The sequence below is a fragment of the Cinclus cinclus genome, chromosome Z (assembly GCF_963662255.1).
Source record: "Cinclus cinclus chromosome Z, bCinCin1.1, whole genome shotgun sequence".
Taxonomy (NCBI): Eukaryota; Metazoa; Chordata; class Aves; order Passeriformes; family Cinclidae; genus Cinclus; species Cinclus cinclus.
The window spans coordinates 56661649-56687776 of NC_085084.1; the positions used below are offsets into that span (position 1 = coordinate 56661649).

Sequence of the window (26128 nt, forward strand, 5' to 3'; positions counted from 1 at the left end):
TTGCAGGATATAATTAGGTTATATATAGCTTTATACAATACAAGTGGTTCAATGTCATTCTATATTGAAGGAGGCATCAAGAATTGAAAAAGCACTAAGGAATAAAAGCAATATTCTATCCTCTGAAGGAAAAAATAGAATAAAATCTAAAAATTCCTCAGCTGTTCATAACTGATTAACATAATTGCTTCATATTCTGAAGAAATAAAGTAGGTATGTAAATCATGTAATTTCAGGAACATTGGCTCCACACCCTCATAATCAGTAACTTAAAATTAATTCAAGCCTTTTCCAAAAGGCTCCCGTTAGTCTTACAGTGTATACATCATGGACAGTCCACAGAATACATTTCAACATCTGATGAATTAATGAATGGATTAATTAATTAATTAACTAATTCAAATCCACTTGGTGGCTGGTCACAAGTGGTGTTCACCAAGAATCAGGGCCAATTTCTCTTTAATATCCTTATGACCTGGCCAAGGGGAACAAGGCCACCCTCAGTCAGTTCACAGACAACACCAAGCTGGGTGGGAGTGTTGACATGCTGGAGTACAGGAAGTCTCTGCAGAGGGATCAGGACAGGCTGGATCATGGCCCAGGGCCAGTGGTGTGAGGTTCAACAAGCCCCAGCACTGGGTTCTGCCCATGCCCTGACCAGGTGGCCAAGAAGGTAAAAGGCATGCAGAAATTGTGTGGCCAGCAGGACCAGGCCAGGTATTTCCTCCCTGTCCTCAGCACTGCTGAGGCCACACCTGTGATCCAAGAAAGACATTGAGGTGCCCAAGCATGTTCAGAGAAGCATAGCAAATCTGGGAAAGGGCCTGGAGTAGAAGTCCTGTGAGGAGCAGCTGAGGAAGCTGGTGTTGTTTAGCCTGGAGAAAAAAAGGCTCAGGAGGAACCTTATCACTCTGTACAACTGCTGGAAATAAGGGTGTGGTAGCCTCTTCCACCAAGTGAAAAACAGTAGGACAAGACATAATGGCCTCACACTGTCCCAGAGGAGGTTAGGCTCAATAGCAGGAGAAATTTCTACACTGAAAGGACAGTTAGGCTTTGGAATAGCCACTCCAGGGAAGCTGGATGATGACATTATCTCTGGAAGTGTTCAAAAAATGAGCAGATATGGCAGATTGAGATAAGGTGTGCCCAGTAGGCTTTGTGCTATTCAGTCAAAGGTTGGACTCGATGATCTTGAAGGTCGCTTCCAACCATTGTTCCATTTCTGTTTTTTAACCCTTGAATTAACAATTTTCAAGTATACACTCCCTACATACGGCTTTTAAATTATTTTTAAAAGGACACATGAAAACCAATTTTTTTTAAATTCTGAACAAAAATTCAAAACAGATTACCACTTGAAGGACAAGCTATCAATTTTAAAGCACTCCAAGCTGTATTTCCACATTTAGACATACAGCTATGAAGGAAAAATAAGGAATGGAATAAAATGAAATTAAGGTATAAATAGAGTGAAAAAATTACTAGTTTAAGATAACTGAGTACAAGGTAAGGTAGACCAAGAACCACACTGGACACAGTGTGGAATGATCCAGAAAACACACTTCTTCTAAGACTTTGAATGGGCCACTGATAACTTTCTTTCTATCTTGCAACACCACAGTCATGCACACACTGACAGATTAAATAACTACATAATATAATATAATAATATATAGTAAAATATAGCAAAAAAACACATTTTGCACTTGTCGTATCTCTTCTTGAGTACATCAGTGTTTCTGAATAACACTGTTTAATGTCTGATTTATTGTATGCATATTTTTCAATACCCTGATGGCAGAGATACCATATAACGAACAGATCATGCATCCTTTCACCTTCCTAAATAGTAGAGGTAAAAATCAATAATAAAAAGACCTCACAAATACGTACTGTGTAGTATTTCCTGTCTTATTCCAATACATTATATTTGCAATACAGCTCCAAAAATGAAACTTTCACAGTTGATACTGGTCAAGTTTGTTATTCTTCTCTTGGGGAACAATAAGTTTGAATTAAATAGAATACCAAAGACTGTTACTACTGTTAATGAACTTCCATTATGTTTCAAAATGCCCATCTTGGTAAAACTCTTTTTATTTATTTCTTACCTTAAACATAACTTACTGCTCCTTACCTGGCAATAACCATCACAATTCAGATTTTTAATACATTTCAAATATTGGAACACTTTAATAGCAATGCATATATGGAGCATATATTAATTAATAAGCATATATTAATATACTACTCACCAATTTTAATCTTTGCAAAGGTATTCTGCTAGTGTCTATCGGAGTACGCTCTGTGACATTACCAAATCTGACTTCTGGGATGGCAATTGCACATACTACATGAGCCCACCTGTGAAAAGTGGCAGGTCAAAAATACCACCAAAAAACTCCTAGAAATACAAGTGCTTAAGTTTCTTGCTTTGTTTCTTAAGTTTCTTCTTAAGTTGCTTGCTTTGCATTTGGCTTTTGCTTTTGGTTTAGTTTGGTTTTCCTAAAGGTACCAATCTGTAGTTACTTCCTCATTAGGCTTTCTTAAGCTTCATTAACACATTTTAACAAAACTTATAATATTACCACTTTGTGTCGATAAAATTTCAGACTGAGGTTTTATTGCAATAATTTTTAAGCATGTTTTACTTTTTATTTAAGTAAGAAGTTTTTGTAGGAGCACTATACCAGTACATACGTAAACACCACACTATTTGGTTCACATGTAATTTATCATCTACAGCATTTATTACTCGTTATTAATATTACTCAGACCTGAGAAACTGTTCTTACACAACAAACGTGATTACAATCAATCATGTATTTATCAAAATGCAAAATGAAATGCAAATTTTGTCAAGGCCTTCTATCTTCTGTTACAACAGCATCCAAGCAGCCAAGTGATCAAGCCACCAGTGCAATGCTGAACGTGAACTGGATCTCCTTTAGTAGCAAAAGCACCTGCAAGTGCCTAGGACCACTGATACATTTAAGATTTCAATGGAAGGTCAGGAGGCTTGTCAGATTGTACATGCTTCCTACATGCCTCAGAAAACACTCGAAATCTTCATGATACATGAACCTCAAAGTAAGAAAGCTAAAAGAAGCTTTTAAAAGTCTGAAATTAATGTTGGAACTGTGTATTTCATAAAGCAAAACAGAAGCTAATGCACTTTTATTAAGAAAGAGCAGCTTTCAGAGGCTACTTCTAAAATCTTTATGGGGTAGACAAGAAGTAAATCTGAATAAAGGAAAACATTTTCATCATCAAGAAGACATGTCAATTAGCAAGTTATACAGTTCAACCCAAATAAAAACAGATAAAGTGCAGATCCATCCTTTTATTTTGGTGACAATTTGTTCATGTTTAAATTATAGAAAAGAGTCTCATTTTGAGACTTTTAAAACATTTTTTGTAACACCTGTTTTCATCGTGACCTGCCTACCTGCTAAACCACACTGTCTTACCATCTAAGCTTTATGAGACAGAAATGCTATAAATAAAATGCCTCTTCAATCAATCTTCAACTAAACATTTATCTTCTAACATCTCTCAACCTAACAGACTCAAAACAATTGCTGTGCTCTGCTGAAAAGAAGGAATCTCATCCTTCCTATATGGCAAACTGCTTACTACATGCACAAATAACAGTCATCCATTAGCTTTTAAAAGTATGACATGCTCTTCCTGTATCTCTAAATAGTATGTACAGATAAAGAAGGATCAAAAGGAATGCATGTTAGATTTTACAGCTGTTAGAGAAAAAAGATTCAGTTATAACATACTTTTCCAAAAACTCAAAATTTTGAAATTATAGCTAATGCTGAAAGACAGATTAAAAACTTCATAATGTGTAACAACTGTAAGGTATGATGGAAACTCTGTCATGAAAAACAGAGTTCAACTGCTTTTACAGAAATCGCATTTCATAAATCTGTAAAACTAACCCACAGACTGATAGAATGTAGACACCAAAACCTTATATATAATTATACCAGAAAAATTTTCTATGCACATATCTGTGGATTTTCTCTTAATATCACTTATGAGGCATTTAAAAAAAATAAATTTATATTAAGATATATGCATTTTTAAAGATGCCACATAGAAGCCACCAACAGCAAATATCAAATGGGCATGATAAATTCTACTGAGATAATATTTTTGTAATTCTCTTTTTATTTAGCAAGTAAACCATTGAGCAAATTTAAGGGAATTTAAAACAGAACTAAGAATCAGTTGAGAATTTTCATGTACTGGCAAAAATCTCCATTAAAATGGCTACAATAATGTTTTCTGAAGGTAAGATATAGCTTGAGTTAAACATAAAACCTTCTCCTAACTGGATGACTTATAGGAGTCATGAAATCAATTGCAAACCACTGATAAATTCCTTCCACATTAGTGAAAAACAATGTCCTACCTAGATCATGTCTTCCCACTGCATTCCAAAGCATGAAAGAATGAGGTCCACAAAATATTTCTAAGGTACTAAGATAAGCTAATAATTATGAAATTATTCAAAATGCATAAAGACTACACTATTATTTGGTTTGAAAAAGCATTAAGCTGCAACATTTTCTACTTTAGCTGTTAGGGTTACTTGCTATATTGTTCTGTCCCCCAGATGCAGCAACAGCATGATGTCAGCAACAAAACTATTTTTGACGGTGTGTGCTAGAAGTGCATTTAAAAAAAATTCGGACTTGAAAATTATTTCATTATGATTAAAATTATTTCATTGAAAATACTGGGTTTAGAAATTCACAAGTATTGTACTGTAATTTTCAGGAGCAAAGAAGAAAATACACTTTGCTGTTTGATAAGATATGCAAACAATGATAAATGAGTTCACATTTACTTTCTTTGCACAAAGGCCAGCAGATTAAAATTTGGAACAAGCACGTGAGTGCAAATACTAAAACAAATGTACATTTGACTATCTAACTATTTAAGAAAATGCCAGGGCTACATTTCAATAGAAGTAATTTTAATTCTGCAGCAATTCACTCTAAAGAGAAACTGTCAAGTTATTAGGGTTGCAAATGCTCTGCACATGGGTATCAACTGGAAATAAATTTTAAAATAAACACATACAGTCCTGAAGAATATATTACTTACTTTTTGTCAGTAGTTTGCTTTAATGCACCACCTCTCAAATTGCAGAGACAACATTCCTAAAAACAAAAATAGAGTATAAAAAAGTGAGCTTCAGTAATGGTTTACAAATCAGTTCTATTCATCTGATCTTGAGGATAAGCAAACTGCTAATGCAATTAATTACAGGGTTATATTTTCTTACAGGGGAAGAAAAGGATACAGTAACGAAAAGAGAAACAACTTTTGGTCTAGGTAAAACCCAAAGAGACAACCTATTTGAGTATTACTTAACAGACATAGTGATACATTCTCTTTGAACTGTAATAAAAAAACCCAAACAAAATCAACACCAAAAAAACAAACAAAAAATCCTGAACACCTTCAATCAGTACCGCCATAAAAAGGCTGGAAACTGCCATACACTTGAAAAAGGTAAAACAAAGTATTATAGCACAAAATTAGTTTAATAGAAGTTACTGAGAAACTGACCCATAAGCCTATTGATCTAGCTCAAATTATTTTTTTCTTTTTCTTTTTCCTTTCTTTTTCTTTTTTCAGTTAAGGTAGTATACTTTCACTACTTTGATCTTCAGTACAACTCCATTTCTTTCACGTTACTCAGCAAGGTGTTCAGTGGTCCCCTGATAACATGCCAAAAAACATGGCTTTTCCTACCTCTACTGAAAACTGAGATTTTGAATATATACTCTTTTCTTCTTTCCAAACCTTCACTCCTTCTCTACAGTCTCCTTCATTTCTGAATCTATTCTTTCCCTTTATTTCTCTTTCTTTCCTCTTGTCCCTTGAGAGGAGCTGATGAAAAAGTGTTTTGAACATTAGCGATTTTTCTTCCTGACTGTTTTTCTGAAAGAACAAATGTACAAAATAGAACCAAGATATTCTGTGACAGTATAGCTATATGAGACCGTATCTTCTGAACCCCTACATTTAAGTTCCCTTTCAGGACAAGCAAACAAACCAAACAGAAAAAAAAAAGTGAAACCCCAAGGAACTTCATGTTATGCTTTATTCTGATTGTAGCTTAAAAAATTTAACAATGAAGACTACAAATGTCTGCTGGAAATTTAATTGAATGCTATATTACATTTCCTATGAAAAACATCTTGCCTAACCATAAAAATGCTTTATTATGACAAATGGATCTTCTTTGCTATTTAAGCACAAAACATTTGCCTTATCAACCAAAATCTTGGAGAACAGAACATCCTCTTATAGAACACCTTTTTAACTGCTCAATCGTATTGTAGAGTTTTAAAGAGAATTGAGGCTCATTATTCTATCCACAATAACCTTAGGATTGGACCTAATACATTCCAGATCACATTTCCCTATCTAAAAGTAAACATTGACTATTAAGCCAGGTAACCCAAAGGCTCAAAACCATACCACTTTCAGTGAAGTTGTTTGTTTTTGTTTGTTTTTGGGCTTGCAACAGTACCATTTTGCAAAAAAAATGTTTTGGAGTGATCCCTGTGTGGCTGTCCAGGGACCAGGCCACCCCACATTGACAGACCAGTTCTCCTGCCCCAATGCTTATGCAGTGTGGTGGACAGCAGCACCAACACCAGCAGTGCCCAGCAGGCAGCAGGAAGAGGCAGCAGGTGGTGGTGCTGATGCCACACACACGGGTACTTACCTGCCCCTAGAGTGGCTCCAAAAGCTCCTGCTTTCCCAGGAAGGTTCTTTCTGTCCACCATCTTTCTTTCCCCGTGTCTCCCAGATGGTGTGGTTGACTGAATGTACCATCGTGGGCTAGAGAGCTGATGCCATTCTCCCTGTCTTTCAAGCCACAAGGGCACTTTGGCAGGCACCATCTTGTAAACGCTATTTCCACCACTTTGGGTCTCTCTTTGTTCCCCAGAGCTTAATGAGATTTAGCAATTTTGTATTTAGTGATTATTTACTCTTTTTTATTTTGCTTGTTGCTCTTTTGCTTGTTAGTAAACTAATATTTCCACTTACATCTACTTGCATTCATTCCTTATGGGTGGAAAGGGATTGGTTGAAACTAAGAGAGGTAACTCATTTTAGATTGTCCAGCTCCTTAAGCTGTCTTAAACCAAGAAAATAATATCTGCAGACTGGGGAAAAGATCATGAGTCTAACCCATAAGAAAAGTATTCAGGGAAAAACTTCCATTCTCCACTTTAAAATGTGAAAGTTCAGGGGACCCCTCATAAATTCTTTTTAATCTGAAACATTTTTAATCTGAAACACAAAAATACTTTAACTCTGCTTTGCAAAATAAAGAATGCATTTGCTCCAATTTTTAGAGCTTTGATGTTCTTAGGTCACTTTAGTTCAAAATTTGTTGCCTGAAAAGTGATGACATTTTTTGGCTTCTAATGGGTATTTTTCACTTTTACAGAAATTTTTCACTAGATCATCTGCTGTGTAACGCAACTAGACTAAGAATCCAAGGCCCAAAAGAAATTTTACAAATAAAATTTACAAATAAATTAAGCTAAAATAGCACAGGAAGAGACAGAAGTCATATCTTTACCTACTACCCACAGAGCTTTGACATTAGGTTAAAAATAGGAAAAAACCTCCAAAAATATAATAACAGGGAAAATTAAAGGGAGGAGAGTAGCCAAACAAAAGAGAAGGTGGCTCCAAATACCCTCATTACAAGCTATAGAAAGATTACCTTTATGCAGGACCTACAGGAACCAAGTATTATATCTTCTAAAAACATTTATATGTATCTTTGGTGTGCAGAAAGTGTTGGTGGGTACTTGCTCACTACCTGTTGGACACAGGCTATAAGCAATTACATCCCTAAGAACTAGTAAATTTCACCAGTACTCATAACAAACCTGCAGAAGCACAGATTTAAAGCCCATTAAAACTATTTTGTTAATTGTGCCCTGCATTGCAATATATTGTCCTATATCCAGGCAACCTTGCTATTAGTTTAACTTCTGTTTCAATATACTACAATTAATGGAAACTCAGAGGATCTGACATTTACAAAGACTAATATTCCTAATAAATGCATATATGCAATGGGGGACAGTGACATATGAACTAGTAATTATTACCCATCTTATTATCCATGAAGGACATAGACTTGCTGAGGTAGTCCAGTGCTACCTCTCCTATGAAGACAGGCTGAGAGAATTGTTCAGCCTGGAGAAAAGTAGAGAAGGCTTTGGGGATATCTCATTGTGGCCTTTCAATACTCACAGGGGGCTTATAAAAAAGAAGGGGAAAACATTTTAGAAGGAGAAATGGCTTTAAATATAGATGAGACATAAGGAAATAGTTATTGACAATAAGGGTAGTGAAACACTGGACTGGACTGCCCAGAGAGGCAGTGGATGCCCCATCCCTGGAAACATTCAAGATCAGGTCATATGGGGCTCTGAGCAAACTGATCTAATGGAGAATGTCCCTGCTCATGGCAGGAAATTCAGATTAGATAACCTTTAATGGTCCTTTACAGCACAAACTCTTCTCTGATCCTGAGGTTCTGTCTTCTCACAGAGAAAGAGCGTGTCTCTGCATCCCTGTGTGCCTGCTGTCAGTCTATTCATTATAAAGCATCACCTTAGAAGGTATCCAATCTCTCATTCATTATTACTTTGCAAATCCTTTAAACAAGTAATTTTGTCATTTGTATTTGCATTAAATAATAATTTCATAAGCATACTATTTTATACATATCTAAATTAAATCTTAGACCATTTTAAATTGCTCATCTCCTTAAAAAATCTCCGTAACATTCTAGAATTACAAGAAGGCCTTCTCTCTTCCAGTTTCTGTATAAAGTGAGATATCTCCATATAATTCACAAGTTCTATACAGTGAAATTCATTTACTCTTTCAGAGTTTTTTGTGTAAATTATGCATTTTTTCCATAACAATATATATCATATTCACTGTTTGTGGATTAAATGTTTCCCCTCGCTTTCAAGAAAACATTTTTGCAACCAGCAATCCTAATCACACTTCTCTGCTTCAATCACTTCAAGAAATTGCTGGAAAAACCTCAAGTCAGTGTGAATTAACCATGCTTCCTTTGGTACATACATCTGAAAGATGGATCACCTTTTTTGGAAGGGTATGTCGCTACTCAGGCATAGCTGCATATTAATTATTGTTGCATGGATAAATGTTACACAAAACCCAAGGCTGTTCACACTCATTTATATTTTAAAATGAATATGTTTGCTTATCTTTGAGGGGTTTTTAGTGTCTGCCAGAACTCAGTCATATTCACAGTAATGCTTATAACAACAAGTTTTCACACTTCCATATTCCCATACCTTACTTCATCAGCAATAGCTGTCTCCATAGGAGACAGGAAGCTGTCTGACACAGCAAGGCAGTAGAATTCAGGCAAGCCATAGCAGAGGGATATATATTAAGTCATCTAACAGTTATTTTTATTGAAAACTATGACCATGCACCACACAATCTTCTTCCTTGTTAAACTGCTATTTCTTCTTTACTAAGGCCTTGTAAATTACAATAGCATCTCCAAAGAATTACATTTATCCAGTTAAATGAAAAATAAATTAAGCTTATGTCAGTGGAAGACAGGTTAAAATAAAATATGTTACTCTTATTGAACTGTGCCTGACACAATTTCAAGAATTTCCTCTTAAAATGTAGTTTCCATAAACAACGTAATAATCTCTTCCAGCTTTTAGGCATCCATGCCATTAGAGAGCTTTTCATTAAAACTAACAAGTAGATTCCCTGCTTATGCCTTCTCCTTTTTACTTTATGCATGATAAACATTAAAATCCCCAACTGTCCCTTTCTTCTTCTGACATTTTCCATTTATAGACCATAAGTCAGTTAAACAACTACAATTTTTCCACCTAAGTGACTTCATCTGTGGCCACATTCTCCTTTCTGAATGCAATGAGAACAGATCTTCAGTGATGTCAGGCAAAATATGTTTCATTTTCATCCCACATCTGGGGAGATGTGCTTATACAGCCATGACTTGTGCAGCACATGAACAATAATCTTCAGGATCTTTTCTATAGCAGCAGTTGACATTACTGCTCTGCAATCCTTTGTCTGTATTGTAGCGTTAGTATCTTACACTTTTCTCTAATTATCTCTTGTCTTCCAGGTTATCTCAGTAATTTATTAAGATCTTGTTCATTTCTGATTGCACTTACTTCACAGGTCTCACTAAAAGTAAGCCAAAAGCTTGTCTTCAGCTGACATATCCTGCAACAGCTTCTGCAAAAGGGATAACTATGCAAGCAGTGGCTGGTCAAGCCAGTAAAAAGACTGTTTGATAGATGTGACTGAAAAAAATGAGACTTGGAAAAGCACTTGACTAGGTAACTTCAATAAGAAGGTAATTGCTATTGAAGGAAACTAGCAGCAGATTCAAAACAAAGAAACAAACAAAAAACCAGAAAGATTCCTCACACAGAATGTGATTGTTTGCCAGATGTGGGATGCTAAAATTTTACACTAGTTGAGAAGAAGCAGCATAAGTTCATGAAAAAAAAATCCAACAAAGGTTAGTTTTTACTAATGAAAAGAAACATACTGCCTTTGGCTAAGACAATTTCTTACTTCCACATTGTAGGAGATTGAGAAAGCATTAGGAATGTCTCCTCAAGACGCATATTCTTCATCAACTATTAATTTCTTGTTGTGAAAGAAAATACCAAACTAGAACAGACTACACTTTTCATCTTATGGCACATCTTACTGTTCTACATAACCTGCAGTTTTAAACCTTTATATGCAAAAAATGTTACCAAAATATTAAGGGAAATCCAAATGTTTGGCAATAAGCACACAATGAAATATATATTGCATATAATATATGTTCAATTTTCCAATCTGTGATCTCAAAATATGAAACTTTAATAATATATTATTACCATTTATTTAGTAAGTTATTGTGGTAACTTTATTGCCACAGTTTTGTTTAGCAGTTTAGCAGATTTTACCTGAAGTAGTAATTTCAAGTAATTTCAACACATCTTGGCTAGTGACTTGAAGCATTGTATTGGAAAGAATATTAAACATCATCTAGTCCAACTTCCCTGCAATGGGCAGGGACACCTACCTAGACCAGGTTGCTCAGACCCCATCCAACCTGCCTTTGAATACTTCCAGGGATGGGGCATCCACCACTTCTGGTCAGCCTCAAGGTAAAGAGTTTTCTTCCTTACATCTAAACTAAACCCACCAATAATATAAACCCACTATCCCTTGAAAATGTCTTAAGCACCAAGTAGGACACTACCTATTCAGTAAATTATGTATTTCCACCCTTTTTTCATCAGCTATTTTTGCTGTCAATTGACTTTGGCTAGTATCTAAAAACCTAAGAAAAGTTGCTGGGAAAGATTTTGGGTGTCAGTTCTGGGATAATTTTTTATCTTATCTTATATTTACACACACACACACATATACATACACACAAGTAACAGGATGGGTCTGCTGAAGCAGCTGTCTCGAAGCCTTTACTCCAGCACAGCCATCAGCCTCATTTTACAGAACCAAGCAAGGGAGACGGAAACAGTTTCAACTGCTTACAACAGTAGACAAGTTGTTCTTAGTTACATGGTCTTCTAAAAGTTTTTTAAACAATAAGACAGTATTAAAAGCTGACAAGAATTACATGTATCTCTTGCTTCTAACAATGCTTACTTGTAATGGTTTAGAACAATGGATAAAGCTTCATTATTAAGCTTACATAATCCTACTATCTTGCTTAACATATTCTCTAAGGCCTATCTCTACACAGCCCATAGCTCTATTGTTTCTTGACCTTGCATCCCCAATTTCTTGCATTTCTTTACTCTGAAATTTGCTTTCCCACATCTTTCTGAGAATCTTGTACCTTTTCTATTTCCCACAATCCCCCTCTTGGTTTTATCCCTAAAGGAATCATTTTAATGACTTTGTCATGTATTAGTTACCTTGTGTTACACAGCTCCACTACAGTGCTTTTTTGCTTATCTAGCAAAACAGCATTATCAGCTTTCTAAATAAGGCTATATTAATAAAATTTACTTAATATATTGTTTTTTGTTTATTTAAGACACTTCTCTAGCTTGTTTTAAGTCTTTTAAGTTTTGACTTTCAAAAGTCAATTCCCAGGGCATGAGTCAAATCTGGTAGTAAGTGCTATCTCTTGATTTGTTACGTTTCTGTTCCAAGGCCTTGAATCAAAGCCTTAGTCATCTTTTACACTATTATACAGTAACTTGAGACCAGCAGACAACTGCATAAGGTCCTGTGAACTCTGTATTTTCCTTTCCTACATCTCCTTCTTGAATGACAAAAGCTTCCTTGATGGTTTTGTCCATCATCTGTCACACACACTGAAATGCACAAGGAACTATTACTAATATCACCATCACAACAATCAAAACATATAAACCTATCCTGAAAAGTCCTTTAACCAACTTGCAAAGCCATCTCTCAAACAAATCATCTAACTATGCACCATCATCTCCTTTGATTTGAGATGTTAAATCTTTCAGCTTTTGTATACTTTTGTGGCTATATTCAGAGTGGCCAGACAAGTTCTTACAACACAATCCTTCAAACTTCTCACAACCACTTCCTTGTGCTAGTAAGAGAAAATCAGTTGCTGTTCTATTTTGTAGGGTGGCATGTCTAACACAGCTAACATCTGTCAGCACATCACTGATTGCAATAGATGGGGCATTGGTTTGTTTTACTCAACCAACATGTGACCCGATCTAATTGTTTCAATGCCATTGCTGAGGCAAGTTGGGGTAATATCAAGCCTGCTGAAACCCTTTCTGCAGCCTTCCAGGACCTGAAATCACTCCTACAATTTTCATCATATTGATGGGCAAATGTTTTTCACTTCATTCTGAAATGTGCTTTCCCACAGCCTTCTGAAAGTTTTGTACCTTTTCTATTTCCCACATTTGGGTTTAGTTTTTTTCCCCTGAAATATTTCTAATAAGAGGTCAAAACAATTTTAAGAGTCAACTGCTCCAAAGATGTTTCACAATAATGCCAATTTACTAGTCTCCTTGTTCAACTCTGCCACAGCTAAGTCAGATGCAAATTGTAGGGCTATGGCTGTTACACATATTTTGCTTTCTTCAAGCCATTCTGGTGGGCTTTTTACATAGATACCTTTGAACTGAAAATAGATAACCTTAGTTTTCCATCTTTTCTCTCAACTGCATTGTAATGCCCAAGGTCACACTCCTAGTGGTATTAACAAAGATGTGCATTTGGATATGGCATTGCTATATTTTAACTATCTCATTTTCCCAGTTTATTTATATTTCTGTCTATATTTATCCCTGTATAAAGAGAAATGGGTTGGTGTTTCTCTTGAAAATGTTGTTTTCAGCAATGGCCCACCAATTAATATGTTAATCTTTCTACAGCAAGGGAACAATTTCCACTTGGAAAACAGCTTTTGAAATGATTGAATTTCAATTCAAAGTCCATCACTGTATCCACTTTCAGCTGTTACCTTCAGAGGCAAACTTCTTTTTTTCGTGTGACAAAATATTTGCAAAAAATAATAAGCTGCAGAAAATATGATGTTTATCTAGTAAAATATTAAGATTCAGTTTCCTGACAAGGAGCACCATTCTTAGCTAGATGCTACCAGTATAAATAACTCACAACTTTCATTTGCATTGTAAGTGATTAGAATTCACACTGATTACGGAGCCTGAGTAATTACATGAAAGAGATACCCACCACAGGATAAGATTTATTTAACATGTTTTAGATCTTTGGCTGCAGGCTTAAAGCAGGTTCTTGAAAATAGAAGGTGGCCACACTTCTTTTATGGATGAACATGTTACTCTTCCAGATGCATCCAAGTCTGTTGTAGACACCCACCTTTGAGAATTTAAAGTTTACAAATCACCAGCTACTTAATTTCCATATCTTCGTAACCTAATCCTGCAAGCATTCAGTCTGTCATGCCCTTGACTTAGGGACAGTCAAAAATTTCCTTGCAGTTGCAGCGCCCCTATCATGCCAATGTAAGGAAACAGTATAAAGAGCAAATAGTGTTTCACTACACTGTTCATAGCATTATTAATAGTGATCTCCAAGACCGCAAAGAGCAGAAGAGAACAGGCTGGGAGAAGAAGACTTCAAAATGACAAGAAACGGTAGCTGAGATAGAAAATGGGAATATGGAGACAATTCCACAGACAGAGAAGGAATGAGAACTGAGGCTGAGGCTGAAACAAAAATCAAAATACTCATTCAGGTAACGGGAGTAAAAATAATTCACATTTGATGGGGGGGTTGGGGATGACGACTATGTGTATGTTCTTCTTAGAATATGCATATATAAAGTAAAACACATCCATAAAGTATAAAATGGAGACTACGCGATCCCTGACTTTGAAGTTTTTTCTGTCATAGTGGTTATTGGTCACTCAGATCTAAAAAATCCTTATAGTAGAAAGAGCAACTGTTCCTAAACCATTGAACAAAAAAGGTTTCACTCTCCCTTTTGAAGAGGAATCAAAAGGAATGAGATTAGTTTTCCAAGAATGTTAATAAATAAGCCACTAAAATACAATAAATGAAAATACAAAACTGATCATTCTTCCTGCAAAATACAGAGACTTCAAAAATCACTTTTACACAGAGGAAAACTGGGGCAATTCCAAGCACAAATACAGGCTGGGTGGAGAATCGATCAAGACCAACCCTGGTGAGAAAGAGTTGGGGCTGTTGCTTGACAGAAAGCACAATGTGAGCTGGCTCACAACCTAGAAAGTCAACCCCATCCTGGCTTGCATCACAAATAGTGTGGTCAGCAGGTCAATGGAGGCAATTCTGGCCTTCTAAGAGACCCCACATGAAGATCTGCATCCAGCTCTGGGACCCCAACAGAACTGGGTCTACAGAAGGCCAAGAAAACCATCAGGGGGCTGGAGCACCTCTCCTGTGGAGACAGGCTGAGAGAGTTGGGGTTGTTCATACTAGAGGAGAGAAAGCTTCTGGGAGACTCTATAGCACCTTCCAGTACCTAAAGGGGGCTACGTGAAAGATGATAAGAGGAGGCTTCAAACTGAAAGAGGGTAGATCTAGGTTATGTATGAAATAAATTCTTCATTATGAGGGTGGTAGGACATTGGAACAGGTTGCCCAGAGAAGTTGTAGATATTCCTGGAAATTCCAGACATTCCTGTAAATGCTGAATGCCAGATTGGATACGGCCCTGATCAGCCTGGTCTAGTGAAAGACCACGTCCATGGCAGGGTGTTGGACTAAATTATCTTTAAGGTCCCTTCCAACCTTTCTAAGATTCTATGAGCACTGAGACTAAATGCTTAGCAAACAAACAGGAATGATGGTGTATCTAATATATATTTGCATATGATAAAAAATATGTAGGCTTATTCCCATTATTATAGACAGCAAATATTAGATTTAAACCTGAGTTTAAAATCTTCAGAAGAAAATCTGTACCTTTAAGAAAGCAGCATAAGATCAGCTGGGCAGGTCAGGATATCCTGCTAGTGGCTATTTTTAGTATGTTTTTCTTCACACTGACTTTGCAGCAGTACCTCTAGAGATCAGATATGGTCTCTGAGGATAAATTAAGATGGATGAGATTGAGAGAGGTTCTCTGGTCCAATTCCATCTCCAAGAGGGCCAGATTCAAAACTGCATCTGATTGAAATCATAATTCACCCTGCAGGGAATCCCTTCCTTGTAATACAAGAATATTCACACAGCAGGAGGCAACCAAAGTTGTCAAGCCTCTTGACATGGGTATCAGTGGCAAAGGTTCATTTGGCAAACTCGAACAAAGGGAATAAAAGGTCAAAATGAGCTTTGGGTTTGAGCCTTATGGCACTTACATTAAAAATGTACTTTCTGAGTTTAATGGTCTTCAGTTTGCTTTCTGTGACAGCATCAGAGAAACCCCGTATTTACAAACCTGTTAGAATATATTGTTTCAAAGACTGAGTTTTGTGAGCAATAAATATCCTGTTACTAGTGTAAGACCAAAATCAGAAACATACTGCTTCCCACATCTGAGTCCATACATAGTTACCGTAAGTATTTAAAATTCTCCCAGTAAGTCAACTTTTTACAGAGAAGGTTTGCAAAAATGCAGATCTAAAAAAAAACTTTAGAAAAAAGTATTTTTAAAAAATAATAATCAGATCTTATTTTTCTGAAAACAAAACAAAAAAAAACTCCACAGAAATATTTAGGGTTTTAATTTTTCTATTACAGCCAGTTTTTCCTGTCCAGTAGTTTCTTTGATTAACAGTATTTAGATGCATTTAAAGCTTGGGAGAAAAATCAGTCTGAAAATTAAGACACTGTATAACCAACTCACATGTATTGAGTTAATTTTGGCGGGTAACAGACTCTGAAAACAGCAGTTTATAACAGAAATTATGACACTGTATCAGCAAGAAGGGCACCACTACAAAAAAAGCACATTCAGAATCATTATTTTCAGTAGAGAGAAATAGAGCAGTTTCTGAACAGGAATGTGGAAGAGATCTTACATGCCACTTTTCTGATGCCTTTGGGAAAAAGAAAGTAAAAATCCTTCAAATTACATAAAGGGTTACTCTAACCATAAAATGCAGATGAACCCAAAGACTGATTATTGATAAGTAGAATACAAAGCATGAAAGAACTCCTCTATAGAAAAAGAAATTCTGCTAAACTGTTTAAACATAGGATCTGTCCTCAAAATCAGTATTAGCTAACCACATTAGGTACTTAACAATTTCTCTAGTGCTCTGTAGAAAATGCAAGAATCAGTTGCGAAAAGCCATGCAGCTTCCTTAGTAGCCTTATGATCATGATCCACGTATTCATGAAGCGAGCCACTGAAGTTTATTTACCTGTTTCCTGACTAGCTCTTCTTTCCATCCCTTTCCTGTTCCAAACCCTTTGTCCTCTAAAAAACAAAGGTACTCCATGTTTATGTATTATAGCTATTAGGTGACCACATCTTTGCTCATTGTACAGTACGTTGCATTCTCTATAATGCCAGTCATTATTCTTCCTGACTTCAGTAACTTTTTCTGGCTGCAGCATTTAAGATTAATGAGGCGTTTGTTCTCAATCAAGGCAATTTATATGAATACAGTTACACTTTCAGGATCCATGCAGATGACTTATTTAATATTATTTGATTTTTTAAAATTGTTTTTGAAGGATTGATTTACGGCTATTTTTGTCCATTAGTATAGACCATTCTGTATCATTCCTCTCTTTTGTCAGTAATTGTTATCAAACAGGACCTACTGCCTAGTAGAATACAAAGATGTATTTTGTATCATGAATGCAGGTATATCCTAGAGGGTGAAAATTTGACATAAAGTATTGTAAAGCATACCACTTCAGCTACTTAAAGATGCTGAAACTGCAAGAAAACAATATGCTTCTGAATCTCAAAATCAGTTTCCTCCTGATAATATAAAATGGACTAGCCATCAAGGACAATTCTATCTCTGTCAATCTAAATCCATGTAGACATTTTTCTACTTCTGTATTTTAATGATGTTCATAGCTGGGATCCACACATGATAAAGTCCGATTTAGCTATTAAGACAACTCTCATTCCTACAGTGCTCTCATGCTTCATCACTCTGCAAAGTCATACTGATATACAGAAGCCTAAGAGGCCAAATTTTCCATAAAGTTAACAACTGCTGTGATTTTAAGGAAGTATAATTTCACAGATTTTTAAAAGAATTTTTGTAAGCAGAGGAATGAGAAGGAATTCTTCCTCCTAAGAAATGAACCCTGAAACAAGGTTGCACCAATGTTTCATAACTTCCATTAAACTACGACACTATTACATTCTTCATTACATAAAATTTTCTTTCCCCTTGTTTTCCAATCAACTTTCTCTTCAAGATTTAATACCTTAGCCAGAAGGGAATTTCTTAGACTGGTCATCTTCAGCTAAACCTTCTTCTAGGAATCAATATGAAGTATAGGGAAAACAATTCAGGGAGCTGGTACTTCCTAATAACTAAATCTTCCCATCTTGTGCACTTTTATGAGATAAAAAATGTCTTGGAAGGCATGTGTATATATAACTACCACAGAGAGCCAAATCTGTTTTAGATCTTCTGCAACAGTTGCAGTTTTTTAGGAATAATTATCCAGAACAAAAATTTAGATTAATGGGATTTTTGTATTTAATTAATGTAGAAACCATGAAGTCTAAACTGTTTCAATTGGAATGTAGAATATGCTCACACTATATTCCCTACAATAAAAAAAAAGTTGTGAAAATATGGAATTTTCTGTAATTTAACCTCCCTCTCTAGAGAGACTCATGGTACTACACAGCCTATTTGTACTACACTACAAGTTAAAATACAATTAAAATACCATATGTGAAACAACAGGTATAGAAAACATTCTGTGTCCAGTTTTTTGTCAAAAAAAGGTGTGGCTGGACTGGAGAGGTCCAGAGAATCTATCCATGTAGATAACCAAAGGACTGGGAAGCCTGCCATATGTGGAAAAGCCTAGAGAACTGAGTTTGTTCGACCATGAGTAAAGAAGGATTAGGGTAGACTTGATCATCAGATTCTGGTATTTAAAGGGTGGCTATGAAGAAGATGGAGGTTCCCCTTCTTACATGGAGTCACATGGAAAATATGAGGCGTAATGGGTACAAGTTATTTATTCCTGGAGACAATCTGATTAGACACAAGAGTAAAAAAAAATCACAGCAAGAACTACTGCAGTAATTTCCCAAGAGAACCAGTGAGTTTCCTTATGTTGGACACTTAAAATTCATCTGAACAGAGTGTTAGGCCATCTTGTCTAGACTTTGTTTTTGCCAAGAAAGGTTCGACCACACAATTCTTGATACTCCCCTTCCAACCTTGGTACTCTATGACTGTATAAAATAATTTAAAAAATTTAAAAATTGATTCAGAAAAGAAACATATGCATTTAATTCAAAGGAAGCAAAAACTTCAGGCTGCAGGTTGGTACAACTAACTTGAATTGCTGATTTTTAAATGGGAAAGTAACACTCTGGGATAGCAGTATATTTAATTAATTTGTCATTTTTAATGTACAGAAGATTGTTTAAAAGAGAACTATATTATTTTAAGAATAATTCTAGGATTAGTAAAAGGTATTGTACTATTTTTGAACTGAAAGCTGTTAGGATAATCTAAGGTTATCATCCAAATTCTGAAGGAACAGAAACATTACCCTAAAATGACAAATAGAATTAAATAGATATCAGCAATTATTATTAGGCTGATGCCAGCACTGAGGTTCCACACAAGCAAAAATATACTAGTATATTTAAGCTGGATACTAAACTAATAAATTTTTTCCCCAAACACAACTACAGCCACATTGCTTGCAATGAGTAATACTGTCCAAAGCAAAAGAGAATTATAGAAAAAATGAAATTCAGTGTCTATTTTATCATTCTGCCTCAAGGAACAGTCCAGTCTTCTTCAAATACTCCTAAAAAAATGCTCCTATAACATTTTAAAAAAATCTTAGAAGTAGCTTCTATAAAATCTCTACATATCCCAGCCCTGTCATTCACTAGTTTTAGAAATAAAAATCAATAAAAAATCCTGGTATTAATATTAACTTCTGCTGATGCAGTGTGAAGTCTCTACAAGTCATCTTGACCCTAAAGACAAGAGATTCCCTTTCTTACAAGGAGTCACATGGAATATACTAAAAGGTGTCACATGGAAAATTCCTGAAGACAATCTGATTAGACACAAGAGGAAAAAATTCCAGAATGGCAATTGTTTATGTTACTCTTAATTATACACATATAATTTTACATTACAGAATGTGATTTTTTTTCTTTCTATATTCTCCTAAGAAGAGTAAGCCTTTTCAAACCTCCCTTATGGAACGATTGACATATATCAGGAATGATTAAAAGAATTTTTGTTTGCTGCAATTTCTGTTGCAACTCTTGTTATTTTCCATCGTGGATTTTTGAACATTGTATGTCTACTGTTAAACACAGTTCTTCAACTGGACTCTTACAAAAGCTGAACAGAGCAGGAAGATTGTTCCATGGGGTTTTATACTTAGGCTTTGCTTCTAGTACAAAACTTAAGCATCTTCATGTGATATTTCATATTCTGTAGTACTGATGACATGTTCAGTTTGTGACCAGAGTGGTCACAACTGCAGCTGGCAGCAGGAACTATGGCTTAGGTAGAGTCTGCCCTATTATGTGCGCACAGCTGACAACTCGTAAGTACTCTCCCTATCTGCTGAACTTCATATGATTTATTTTTCAATAAAGTTTAACACTTTGGTAGTGTCACATTACATAAAATCCCCCAGTTCCTGTGCAATCATCTTAAACAGCGTGAAGTAGACCAGTCTAGATTTCCAAACATGCTCCATAACAACATCAGAAGTAATCAGCAAATGATGCCCAGAAATTTATTCTCTTAATGGTTTAAGAGGCTTATGATGATGATGGCTAGTGATCTGAGATATTACAGTTGAGAGTAAATCCATATTGCTGTGTTTGGCAAGTACTATTTTCATCATCTCTCTTCTGCCACTGTCAATATCAGAATTTACAACACCATCAAAAGCATCTGAAAGTTAGGATGCATGAAATCTTTTGCTTATTCCTTACTCCCATGATCTGCCACAGCAAAGAAAAAAAAAAAAAAACTCATGTCCTTTTCTAAAATACTTATCCCTTTGTATTCTGTTATCATCTAGGTCTTTAGAAATTGATACATTCAGCACTTCTTCAGTATTTTTCTTGTTATCTGAGATAGGCTGACTACCACCTACTTCCTCGGGTCATCCATTTTGCACCTTTTTAAAATACAACAATATATTTTCCAGGCTGATGTCACCTCACCTAAGCTCTGCAAAGTCTTGTAATCACTAATAGTTCTGAGATTGCTATTAGTGCAAGATCTACATGTCAAAATTTTTGAAAGACCCTATTATTAAAAAAGTGAAGTTGATAATCATTCACATGCATGCATTTAAGAAAGCATTATTCACTTCCCTGAAACAGCTGGATTTCTGCTATTTATCTTGGGTAGCAGATGCTTACTGTCTATTACTCCTACATCTTGCAGGTGAAAAAGAACAGTTCACATTTGCATGTGACTTGCACGTAGTAAAAAAGACTACAAGACAGCAGACAAGAGGACAGGTCATAAGCAAACATAATACTAGTCTAGAGGTCTATTCAATCTTCAATATTTCATTAAAACTTTCCAACCCAATGATGACTTAAGGCATTAAGAATGGAACTTCATTCCACAAGCATATCTGAATGCAGGACTGTCCAGAGGTACAAATTAATTTCTTTCATGTTACCAAAACAGAACTACAGAAAGACAATTTTGTAGCTTTAGCAATTCAATTGTACAATAATCAATACACACATAAAATTACAGCAATTAAGTTAAATATGTAACAGGTAAAGCGTACATTAAAAAAATTGTCCAAATGGCTAACACATATTGTCTAGTCATTGCATGGTGAAAATGGTACTCCATTTCAGTCCTATTATCTTCTTGTTAGCTAACTTATAAAGTAAAGAAACACACTGGGCCTTCTCTACAGTTTCTAGAATGTGCTCGTGCAAAAATCCAATTCTAAAACCTCATCACAGGAAATTTTCCTTCAGCCAACTCCCATATGGTCTTGAAATCTCTTTCACTACTTCATCTCATCTCCTGAAATAATTCGGCTAAAAAAGTGCTTTCCCTTAAATTCATATTTTCCTTATTATGAGAAACTTATATGCAATATCATACGAGAATAACCCCAAACTTATTCAGTAAAATGTGAATAATTCTTCTCAGATTAATGTTTTTCACAGGTGTTAATTTTCCCCTTAAAAGTCTGCCAAAGAAAAATTCCAGTCAAGTTAAAAGTTTTAATATTCTCACCAGTACTTCCCTTTCTCTATCATATTACCAAGCTTCCCCTTTAACTGATCCATAGTGAACATAAATAAGTCATCAGACACTTCAGTGTTATTCTTATCATTCAGTTACTGCTGCCATCTAAATGACCACTTCAAGATTATTTGTAACCTTAAAACCTTAGAACAATTTTAGAATCCTTTCTAATTATGTGTTCATAATTAACAAATTTTAAGACTGGATTTTGTTATACAATTTTCTCAGTGACTTTGCATTTAAAAAATGTTCAAGAGTCAAAAGACACTCCTAATTTTTACTCAAATGTGTTATTTTTATATTGCAGTTAACATCAGGTCCCAAGGCAACATCTTAAATTTTTCAGTGTTTTTAACAAAAAATACGTGATTTAATCATATGTGGTATTTCATGAATAAGGACGTACTCCTTAGAACTTTCCTACTTCCACATCATAACTGTAATTCCCCTGAAAGAAGCTAACATTTTTTAATTTTTGATTGAGTAGTGGGGCTTTCTAACCCTGTTTGTTTAACTGATAATTAAATTCTGAGCTCAAAGCAACAGACTTACACTTTTCCCCTTTATATTCCCCTGAGTCTACAACAGTAGTCACCAGTATTTCAGAAGATCCTCAAATTCACGACTGTCTTAAAAGGAAGCTGTAATAGGGTATGCTGGTAACCAATGAAAGACGAAAATTGGATTATATCTATCTACGAGAAGTCTCACTTTTTCGCTCTTTCACATGCATTTTAATTTTCAATTGTTTGCTTCAACAATGTTTTTCACAAAACTATATCCTGACAGCTAATCCTTTACATGAGTCTATGAAACTACTCCAAGTTTGGTCTATCAAAATGCCATTACATTTTTCACTGAAATCTACTTGTATTTTACATTTAGTTTTCCCCCATCAAGTATGATCAGAAAAAATACGCAGGCTGTGTACCACATGAAATAATGCATGTGCTACCTTTTTTCCTCCCTTAATCTCTAGTGTGTTATATAGCTAAACAACTTACAGCTGTCCAGGCTTTTTTTCTGCATCGAGAACACAACCACTCGTTATGGATTTCATGAGAAGGAACACCATAGCAACCTAGAATAAGAGAGCTGGATTGATTATTATATTCTGCCTTTTTATCAATGATGTCACACAATTTAATTGTACATAAGCCTTAATAAAGCACATAAATAATAAGATAACTAAGTAAAAACACAAAGGAGACTTTTACAATCTAGTCTTAGTGCTAATTTCAGAGTCTATGAGATGTATCTTCACAATACTTAAATAAAAAGAAGAACTCACAAAAACCCCCATAAGAAAACAAAAGAAAAACCCAACAAACCAAAGTAAACAACAAAAACTCCAAGCACCCAAAAAAACCAAAATCACAATGAATTTCTTATTTTTTGTCATTGCAACATCATATCACCAACTCTCTGTGATGTAAAAATTTGACTTAATATACTGACATTTATTCTGTGCAAATATACTGTATTTCCAAATATCTTGGGGACTTCTTAGACTTAATGATTACAGTTTTACAGTCTTTAGGAGATACTGCAGAAAAATCCATGCATTCATCAGTTACTCTTGCAAAAAAAAAAAAACAATGTTAAGAAAAATACTGCATCCCCAAATTTAATAGCAATATTCACAAGTCATCCAGGAGAATTTCACCCTAACTACTTAATAAGCACACACTAGCATTACACAGTGATTTAAAATAGAGAATCAAAAGAGTAATTAAATCACTAGAACAGAAAAAAAGAATTAGAAGCTTGTGATCACTGAAATATTGAGGGATCATCCAAGACAGTTAATTCTTCAATAATTTCACAGCAACCATAAGTTAGGGAATATGTAATATAGTTTCAGAAAAAAAATTACCCAGTGATTGAAGCATTACAAATGGAAATGTTCTTCAAGTACTTTTAAAGACATGCTAGAAGCCTAGCTACCTATATTTTATCAATAAAGCAAAATTTAAAATTACATTTCTGCCAACAGAACAATTAGATTATTTACTTGCATGAACCTGTACACAGCACTTTGCACATGAAATCAGAAGACTTGTTCCATCTTCTTCAACAAAGGCATTTGATGGATAGTTTTCAGTGTTTTCTTCACTGTAAATAAAACATATCTCTGGAATAAGAGGTTTAGTCTTCTCATTTTCTGCCATCACTATTTCTGCTGAGTTTGCTTCACTGAAAATAGGACTTTCTTCATCCTGATTGTCTGGCTGGAAAATAAACAAAATCTATATTTAAAATCTATATTTAAAAGAAATGAGAGTCTTACTCTTCCTTTTGACAATGATTAAACTATTCCACCCCTCCCAACTTTCACAATAAGTGTAACAGTTTCATGAGAAAATGAACTGCTTCTAGGTATTTATCACAGCCATTCTACCTTGATTGTTCCAAATGTCTGGAATAGCAGCCACCCTGCAAACCAGTGTTACTGCAGTGATGTTCAGTGGTACTGTACCTCTTGGGCCATTTAACTGGGTCCAGAGCAATAAAGGCTTTTTCCTGGTACCCATGCTGAGGAAATTCCAGTTTGGCACCTTCAGAATTAGCAGTATAGTACTACAACATGATTTTCAGTTGCAATTTGATGTAGTAATCCCACAAGACAGTATCAAACAGCATTCTGCATTAGACTGTTTCTGAGGGAATATTTTTTCTGAGAAGGACGAAATACTGTGAAAACACTTGTTTCCTCAACACTGAAGGAAGGCAGCATAAAAGAGGCTCTGACAAAAAGTATTTGGAGACAGACATATAAGGAAATAACTATAAGAAAGAAGCCTTTGGTTCACCCCACCAAAAAGTGTAATTTTCAATACCTGCATGTGCACACACACACACTCACATTAACCCAGCATAAATAGTAGTAGGAGGCATAGTATCAGCAGCCAAGAATAGCTGGCAAGCGAACAAATATCAGTTCTAATTTTAATGGTAGTGAGTTTATTTACCTCTCTTACAAATGAAATGCATAAGTTTATCATTTTTGTAATTTCTTGGGAATTAAGTAGTCAGGCAGCTATTTCATACTTTATTCAGAGACAAAGCTGTGAGAATCTTGCTCACCTTATAGTATGGCATAAGAAGAGTGCAAATGGCACAGTGAGGTTCCTTTTTTGCACAAGCTGCATTGTATTCTTTTTCAGCACTGAAACTGGGTGGTCTTGTCTGCCACAGGTACACCAGAGGCTTGGCCCATGCCTCTGACTCTTGAACTTTCTCTTCAATTAAGGTAGTCTCAGGCAGCTCTACAAGAAAGCAAACAGTGGCTATATTGTGGTCATGGAATGAAGATGTCTAAACAACAATGAATCTGTCACACGTGCTAACAAAGATCAAACGTTACAAGAAATCCGTGTGCAAATATGGATGCAGAAGTCTAAAGGAATGTTGTGGCAGGAAAAACCCACAATTAAGTGCTTTGACATCTGTGTCATGAGCTGACTCCTTCATGTACAGCATAAGTAGTTTCCCGTTTACATTATGCATCTGTGTCAACATCATTATGTCTCACTCTCCCACTGTATCTTTAATCCCTCCAAACTCTATCCCCTCTCCCTCCTTGCACACTGCCCTAAATTCCTTATGGATGGAACATACTGCATCCTGGCAGCAGCAACAGACAGATCAGTCTAGTCACACAGGATGGTACCTCACAAACTCCTCATGGAGAGTAGCACTCATTTTCCAAAGGGGAAAAAAGCAAACATTATAGTCAGGGAGTAATGGGGAACAATGAGATCTAAGAAGCAGAAAGACATGCATACTGGATCATATGGCCAGTGCCTACTAAATCTTTCACAATCAATGAGAAGGCATGGAGGTGTCAATCAGAATAATTCTGTGAATGTGGAAAGAATAATGGGAAAACTTCTGAATTAAACATTCAGATGACAAAAACACTCTATAGCGTACAGTCCTTTTCTAATCATGTATTTAAGAAAAACTGTTCACTTCAGAAGAAGAAAATTCTAACACAGAGAAACATTTAAGTATATTAAGCTGATTCATCATACTCCTTCAGTCCATGACTGCTTTCTCTACTTTATGAAAAAGCAGAACATTTATGGGTATCATATGATAAATGCCAC

General features: G+C 35.5%; 1 protein-coding gene across 1 annotated transcript in view; it reads right to left on the reverse strand.

The window, feature by feature from the left end:
- The window catches only part of KDM4C (lysine demethylase 4C), a 236830-nt gene that overhangs the window by 75373 nt on the left and 135329 nt on the right, over positions 1-26128 (reverse strand). The window contains exons 16-20 of the mRNA XM_062514063.1: positions 25104-25285; positions 24031-24247; positions 23021-23097; positions 5128-5183; positions 2259-2367 (exon numbers count right to left, since the gene is read on the reverse strand). Coding sequence (XP_062370047.1) covers positions 2259-2367; positions 5128-5183; positions 23021-23097; positions 24031-24247; positions 25104-25285 — 641 coding nt within the window. The remainder of the gene's footprint in view (positions 1-2258; positions 2368-5127; positions 5184-23020; positions 23098-24030; positions 24248-25103; positions 25286-26128) is intronic.